The sequence below is a fragment of the Belonocnema kinseyi genome, chromosome 5, assembly GCF_010883055.1.
Source record: "Belonocnema kinseyi isolate 2016_QV_RU_SX_M_011 chromosome 5, B_treatae_v1, whole genome shotgun sequence".
Lineage (NCBI taxonomy): Eukaryota > Metazoa > Arthropoda > Insecta > Hymenoptera > Cynipidae > Belonocnema > Belonocnema kinseyi.
The window spans coordinates 10000224-10008878 of NC_046661.1; the positions used below are offsets into that span (position 1 = coordinate 10000224).

The 8655-nt window shown below is 33.2% G+C and overlaps 1 protein-coding gene across 4 annotated transcripts in view; it reads left to right on the forward strand.

Moving 5' to 3' along the window:
• The window catches only part of LOC117172531 (cilia- and flagella-associated protein 97-like), a 120076-nt gene that overhangs the window by 18168 nt on the left and 93253 nt on the right, over positions 1 to 8655 (forward strand). For all 4 annotated transcript variants that reach the window (XR_004467031.1, XR_004467032.1, XR_004467033.1 and 1 more), the window contains exon 2: positions 5839 to 6234. Coding sequence is in view for 1 of the 4 variants with exons in the window: in XM_033360559.1 (XP_033216450.1) it covers positions 5839 to 6234 (396 nt within the window). In the remaining 3 variants the exon portion in view is untranslated. The remainder of the gene's footprint in view (positions 1 to 5838; positions 6235 to 8655) is intronic.

The window sequence follows — 8655 nt, forward strand, 5'->3', positions numbered from 1 at the left end:
TAGCATATCGAATATGCTCTTTTGTGATCGCCATCGTAAACACTACTGTTATTTGTGGTTAGGTGCATCAAACGCCAAACCGTATAGCATTTCAGGACGCCAGCTGTGAAAGTTTTAAAACAGGAAACTATCGGGCAGATGGATGAAATTTAAATTGTTTTTTCAGTTGTATGAAATCTAAAGCTCAAAACTTTTTTGCGCACCCAATAGCTAATAAAATGCAAAATAAAGTATTATTTCTAATGAAAAACTTCATTCTATGTTTCCGAAGTATAAATTTACTGCTATTTAGATATATTGAGTTTTTGCAGTAGTCACAAACACTTTTGTAACCAATTTCCCCCGCGCAGCCACAGTTTTATAAAAGCCACAGGTATCTCATATTATGAGAGCCGCACCGTGCAACTATGCACTTACTATGACTGACCTGCACAATGAAAAACTTCAACACTATCGATATTTTCCTACTTAGTTATTCAGTCCCCATCACTCCAGACAAACTTTACTGCTAAATACATATTTAATGAATAATAAATAGGGTTTGAAGAATTCCCTTACAAGAACTCGATAACCATCGATTTCACAAAAAGTTCACCTATAATCTTTAGAAGCCCAATGAAAAATGGACTATACCACGAAATTAGTCTTTCTTCAAGGGCTACAAGTTAGTGTTAGAACCAACAGAGTGGGTCTCTTAGTTTAGCGGATACCCCGTTTTCTCATATTACGAGAATATCTCATATTCGAGTACTCTCCTCTATTAATTAATATAGGTATTCCCAAATTTTCTTCAATTATTTACTAAAAAAAATTATTGACAAATTTATTGAAAAATTAAATTTATTTTTCAACTTGTTTTAAAATGATAAAGATTATCAATTTAAAAATTTCAATGATTTTAGTCCTCAATAAATTTCAAGTCAAATTATTTTTCTTTGCAACTTAATTTTTAATCTGATTGATTGAAGACTGAACAAATAATATTGAAAATTAAACGCAGTTAAAAATTTAATTTACGCTTATATACATTTGGATTTCGGCATAAAAATCACATAGGATTAGTATTTACGAATTTGAATAAAAAGCACTCTACAAACCTAGTCAAATGTCAATGCATGACAGTGATGGGAGAACGCGGATATCTCTGGCATGCGCAGTAGTGATTCCTATGTACTTTTAGTTTGACATATAAGGTTACGTAACCCAAAAATACACAGGAATCACTACTGCTCATGCCAGATATATTAGCGTTCTCCCATCACTGATGCAGGTGGAAATCTGATATGACTCGCGAAGTTTGGATGTTTCTCCGTTCGTTCCCCTTACCCAGGGTTGTGCAGTGACGCGGCAATCGGGGTTTCTGACGTATTATAAGTGAAAAATGTATTATACGTAAAAAACATGTAAGAAACGTAATAAACGTAATAAATGTGGTCGACTCGGATAGAGCATAATATAACCTCACTTTTTAAAATTATTCTTATGTGTACGGACTTACATTGTTGTTTATCAGAACTCCATTTGAAATAAAAATATCACTAAGATTATCAAAACTGACACCACTAATTTTAGAATTATTATTTTGACTGCTTTCATCTAATTGCATCAGATTTTCTTCTGATGCGTTCATAATTATGACGCACTTTTTTCTGAAAGAAGTGTTGAAATCAACGAAAATCCTTGAATGATTTGTTTTTTTTATTTTTAAGATAATTGCAGTTCGGGTGATTTTGAAAATTCAGCTGTGGTTTCTTAACCTTTCTTTAGCCGTATTCGATAATTCGCGGTTGCATCCCTGACAAAACGCAACATTTTTACCATTTTTTTTTAAAGGAAGGATAATTCTTCCCAACATGGATTCCTCGGTCTGCCGCCTCTATTCATTATCCGTCGTTATTTAAAGTAATGGAACGAAATGTGATAATGTCGACGCCATCTTGTAAACGTATATTACGTTTTGTACAAAACTGAAGGCGTAATATACGTACGTGAATTACGTCAAAAACCTCATGTAATTTACCTAAAGTATATTACGTATACAACCCTGCCTTACTTCCTTAGTACCTACATGCTTACAGCTGACCGGTGTCGATTGTTTTTAACCACGAATACGCGTATTTAACTTTTGCCGATTTGGTTACCAAAAAGAATATTTCAATTTTTCCAACTTCTTTGTTAAAACTTCAAGTTCTTTCAATTCTATAAGATAATTTTACAATATTCACTGCCGTCCAAACTAAAAGGTTATGCAAATGCTCTCTCAGTTGAACGGAGATATTCAAGAAAATCCATTTGTGCTAAGAACATTAGTATAGGAACACAATTTCATCAATGCAAGTACCCCTCTTTGGTAAAACACATGTGCTGCTTCTGATTTCGCGAGGAAAAAATGATTATTTAAACAATTTCTATTAAAAAATGTGCTTGCGGATTTTTCTGGAACCAAATCCCAGCTAGGAAGTATGAAAAGTCGCTTGCCGGCACATGCGGAGTTTTGATTTTGTACTAAGCAGCGTCCTCGGCCACTTTTGCCAGGCGAAAGATTTGCAAAGTACTTCACATATATTCTTCCCTTGTATTTCGCGACGTATTCGCCTTCTCCTACAAATTTCAGGCATCACAAAGTACTTCATATACATTTTTATGTTGCATTTGGTACATTTGCTCACTATTTGGAATTTTAAACATTCATTTTTCTTCATAAATAATTAAGAATCATAATGTTAACCATTATAGTCAGATGGAGCTTGCTCTCACGATTCCATTGATATAAAAGATCCATTTTTCGAAAAACTGTCGCTTACCTATGTTTTTCCGTCGTAGGGCATTATGCTCATGAAACGTGGTGATACGGTAAAAAATAGCTTCAAAGTGAGCCTAAGAACATTGAGAAATGTTGATTATTTCGTAAGTCATTGAATATTTAAGAGAACATTGAAATTTAAACTATTCGTAAGCAATCAACCATTCAAACAGAAAAGTTTTCAGCTTTTGCATAATTAAAATTGAGTGAAGTTAATCAGTCACAAAAAAACAGGTGTGCGATAACTTTTGTCCACCCCTGAACGTTCGTGCCGAACATAAGCATTTTGGAATAACTAGTTGTTTAAATATAAGAGAATTATGAAGACCTTTTGAAAATAAACAATTTATAAATTATATTCGTTTCCTCTTTTTTAAATAAAGAAAAAAACAATATTTGTACGTCCAAAAGAATTAAAAGAGCTCACTTTGAAGATTTTGTCGATAAAGAATATTTCGTACCGAAAAAGTGTTTTATTTTTTATTTTAGAGGTATATGATTTATTATTAGAATATATAAATAATCACGATATGCGAGCAATATGCGTATCACTTAATGAGTCATGATATGCTAGCAATATGCGACTCAATTGATGATACATACATAAGTCGTGATCGACACGACATGCGTGCATAATGCGTCGCATATTGCTCACATTTTGTTATCTAGGGTATGCCACTAACTTGACTCACATTTACTACGGCTACAAAACCTAAACAAACCCTGCACCGAAAAAAATATGTAACTATATTAGTTCAATAATACCTTGAACTAATACGCTTCGCATAAATTAGAACTCAGTAGGTAAAAAAGTCGAACTGGATCTCTTCATTTAATTTGTAATTTTATCGGTTTGAGTGTAGAACCGACGCTATAGCAACATCGAATTAAATCGATTGAGTAAGTATTGAAATGGAGCAGTTCTTCATGTAAAACTCGCATCATTCATAAGTTGAATATCAGCTGTTCCAGAGCATCGAAACAGATACTGTTTCACTTTTGTATCGGGTAGGTAACGAAATTTGAATCACAGTGCGTCGGAATAGATATACTCGCTATGCTTCGCTCCGTTCGACTCTGCTGGTTCGAATGTTGACGAACAGCGAGGATCCAACGAATCTGTAAAGTTTAAATTTGACAGCACGCGAGATTTGATATTTAAATAATTATTCTTTCATTTTTCCCAATACATATTGTCCGGCGCCTCAACTCAGCGCAATTCTCATGCGAAGCTCCTAAGTTACAGATTCGTTGGATCCTCGCTGTTCGTCGTCATATAGTATAATCCAGCAGAGTCGAACGGAGCGTAGCATAGCGAGTATATCTATATCGACGCACTGTGATTCAAATTTCGTTACGTACCCGACACAAAAGTGGAAAAGTATCTGTTTCGATGCTTTAGAACAGCTGACATTCAACTTATGAACGTTGCGAGTTCTACATGAAGAACTGCTCCATTTCAATACTTACTTAATCGATATAATTCGATATTGCAATAGCGTCGGTTCTATACTCAAACCGATAAAATTACAAATTAAATGAAGAGACTCAGTTCGACTTTTTTACCTACTGAGTTCTAATTTATGCGAAGCGTATTAGTTCAAGGTGTTATTGAACTAATATAGTTACATATTTTTTTCGGTGTGGTAGATTAACCCCTACTATCACTTAGATTTGGAGGCCATGGTATTTTGGTAGAAAAGTAGTACAACGAAAATGTTTTAGAGTACACGGCATATATTAGTTTATTGTTCTAATTGCGCGAAAATGTTAATATTTTCAATTTTCAAAATGGCGTGTGGTATTACAGTTGGCACTTGGAAAATAGGCCTATTGTACGTGCTTTGCACATAGAACACGATAGTGAAAACGACAGTCACCAGTTAATAAGACACTACAGTAGACTCTACGACACTTCTCGTTTTCGGGGCTGTAGGGAAGAGAACCAGAAGTGTCAGATAACTTCTTTCCTGCGTCAAGCCACGTTCGGCGCAGTAGGCGTAGCCGGCCGCGTATGCCTGAGCGTGAGATGAGACAAAGAGTGAGGGCAAGCGAATTGAGAAATCGTGAAACGAGACGTGTTGTAGAGTCTACTGTATTAATGTGACAGCATTTTCGCCTTTTTACGTTTCCCTACTTTCAATCATGAGCACACTTTTCCACTCTTGCATTTTATCACAGACATTTCCTTTTTCCCGAAAAACTACATACTGGGCGCAACTCTTTTCACAGCTAAACCTCTTCCGGGATGAATAAAACGTTAAAAAGTGCCTTTTAAAAATCTTAATCTCCAGTTTTTGAAGCTTAGTGGATATTTAAGAGATACTGCAAGTTCAACATTTTTTTTGCGTCGCTTTCTCAGTCTTAGGACCTCTTTTCACTGAACATGGATTCTCAATTAATCATGGAATTTAAATTTTACATAGGATTAATTTTTATTAACTATGTTGTTTTATGGCACATGTCGCATAGGTCGCAAACCTAAATGTAAAACCTATATGAGATACTAATTAAATGAAAAAGTAAAATTCAAGCTCCGTAAAAAGGTACCCTTGAGCGCGTTCTGAAGGTCCCTCGATATTAAAGATTTAATCCTTTGTTGCTCACTAAACTACAGGATTAGGGCAGCTAAAACTTCACCTGTGACTTATTCATTCACAGATATAAATAATAAAAAGCGATGTATGAAATGTCAGACACTGACTTATTTTAAAAATAACCCTCACGATTTTTTTCCCTCAAAATTATAGGAAGGCATCCATAAAACAAGATTTCCAGGTTATGGCAGTCAGAAAAGCTTCTTTTAGTGAAAATTGCTATAAAGTGGACGTGAGAGGTCTCAAAAAATATATGTATAGAATTTTTTAATCTCTCTAAGATTAATAAAAAAGTTTGAATTGTAATTTTTTCACGTAATTAATGATTTTGATAGGATATCTCATGAAATATAAATCACTTTTTCTTTAGCCATCATACGAAACAGATTGCTCAAAATTATTAACAATAATATAAGTAAAAAAAATTTCTTCTTCTAGTCACAAATAACAGATGTCACTCCTCGATCTTTACTGAGCACTTTATCCTCTTTTTCTTTCAATGTGAGAGAAATGACGGAAAGCGATCCAAATACTAAATTTCCAAATGATGAAAACGAAATGTATGAGCTATCAGACGATATGGCGTACTTATCAATGGATTATCTTGGACGAATTAATTCAAGTCAACCACAATTCAGCTCAAAAAGGAAAAACATGACTTTCACGAACGAAGAACTCATGAAGATTGAACGTGACAATCAAATTTTATTAGCCAGGATAATGAAATTTCAGAGACCACAGACCAAAGCAAAAACACAAAATGTGAAAAATAGGCTCAGCAGTTCTGCTATTAACAGAAGGAAACTACAAAAGAAAATTGAGGACGACAATTTGGTGAGAGTAGTAATACAAAATAGTAATTTGCGTGGCAAGGGCGTATCATTATAGGGAATTCTTGACAAATTCAGCAGTCATATGAGTCAAGAAATCCTTATATGCGACGTTATAAAATATTATTAATAAATAAATAAATAAAAATTTGAATATTTCCCTAATTTATAAGTTATAAGCGATTTAATAATAGAAAAATAGGTTAAATAAATGCTTCTATTAAATTTCACTAATTCCATTGAGAGGAATAGGATTTGCAACTTTTCTTCTCCCATTGGAGGATTTTGAGACGGAGGAAAAATCGCGTATTCATAGGAGCACAAATTCCTAATTCTTCTGAATATACCGCTTATTACCAGGTAGGTACATTAGGGTGGTCCAGAAATTCATGGGAAACATTTTGTTGCATGCTAGAGGGCAACGACCCCCCCCCCCCATTTTATTCCAAATCCGAAAAAATAAATTCCCTAATTTTTTATTTTTTTATATTAATAGGTGACGGTTTTGACTTAAAGTTTAATATGTAAAATGCATGGGGAAAAATCACTTTTTTGAGTTTTTAGAATAATTTTTTAGGATTTGAAAAAATGTGACGGGAAAGTATGGGGGCCTGCAGAGAATTATCGAACGAAGAATTTCATCTATCAGACATATGGGTTTGACACCCCTAACATACCCCCATGAGTACCTGAAAACTACCCGTAAAACAAAAAATATCAACTCTTCATGAAATCGACCTTTTGATCAATGTATTCTCGTCTTTTTTGCTTAAAATGATTAATATTGGTCTAGTGGAATATTTATTATCATTGGTTAATTAATTTTTAATTATTTAAATAAATGGAATTTGTTTAAATAATTTTGTTTTGAAACTTCGTCCCTCCCCCTAAAAATTATTACTATTAGTCTAGTGGAATATTCATTAACATTGGCTAATTATTTGTCTATTATTTAAACCAATTGAATTTGTTTAAAGATTTTTAAAATTCTTTTTTTCTTTAAAAATTATTACTATTTATCTAGTGGAATATTTATTAACATTAGTTCATAATTTTGGATCATTTGTCTAAATATTTTTTAAATAAAAATTATTAATATTTCTTCAGTGAAATATATATCAACATTGTTTGATTAACTTTATTAAAAAAAATTAATAAAAATTCTCACTTAAATATAACTGATAAATTAATTATTATTAAATTAATTTTTAATCTGTAATTAATTTTTGCTGATAAATATTCCACTACACCGACAGTGATAATTTTTATTTTAAAAAAACTCGAAACGAAATTATTCAAACAAATTTAATTTGTTTAAAGAATTGCAAATAAATAAACTAATGTTAATAAATATTCTACCAGACCAATAGTGATCGTTTTTAGGGAAAAAACAAATTTTCAAACAAAAATTATTCAAAAAGTTACAAAGTAATAAACCAATGTTATTAAATATTCTACTAGACTAATAGTAATAATTTTAAGGGGGTGGAGGGAATTAAAAAAAAAGATTTAAACAAATTTTATTTGTTTAAATAATTAATAATTAATTAACCAATGATAATAAATATGCCACTAGACCAATAGTAATAATTTTAAGTAAAAAAATACGAGAATACAGTGCTCAAAAGTTTGATTTCATGAAGAATTGACCGTTTTTGTTTTAAGGGTAGTTTTCAAGTAGATATGAGGGTGTGTTAGAGGTGTCAACCCCATATGTCTGATACATAGAATTCTTCGTTGAATAATACTCAATAGGCCCACATACTTTCCTGTCACCTTTTTTTAAACCCTAACAAATTATTCCAAAAACTCAAAAAAGTGATTTATCTCCATGCATTTTACACGGGAAACTTCAACTAAAAACTTCTGGTACATGACAAAAGTCAAATTAATTTTTAAAATAAATTACCTAACTTTTCAATGGAATCTCGAATTTTAAGGTATACAAAGTGATAAGAGTACTCAATAGCGGAACATAGAAAAAGAGATCGACAAATATTCATATTTTTATAGAAGAGATAGAATGAAGTATAGAAAAATGTAAAGGTCCTCGGTTACAAAAGATAGAGAAAGACATTGGAAAAAGCTTGAAAGTCTTTATAGATAGTTAGATTAAGGAATGGAAAAAGATAAGAGTCCTCTGTCACAAAAGTTGAAGCAAGAGATAAAAAATGCTTCAGATTGGCTTGTTTGTCACGCTTGAGTGCCATCGCCTCTCTTGAACCGCACATCACCACATTCAGACGCCACATGAAGACAGCCGTTCTCGGACCCTCGCAGAAATTTTGCCGTGGCCCCGACCGGGGCCCGATCTGGCCAAATAGGGTCCCGATCCTGAAGCCAGGTCGGATCAGGCCCGTCATGAAACGCACGGCCCAGTCTGGGCCGAACTTGTTATCCCGATCGGGGTGCCGGGTCAGTGCCA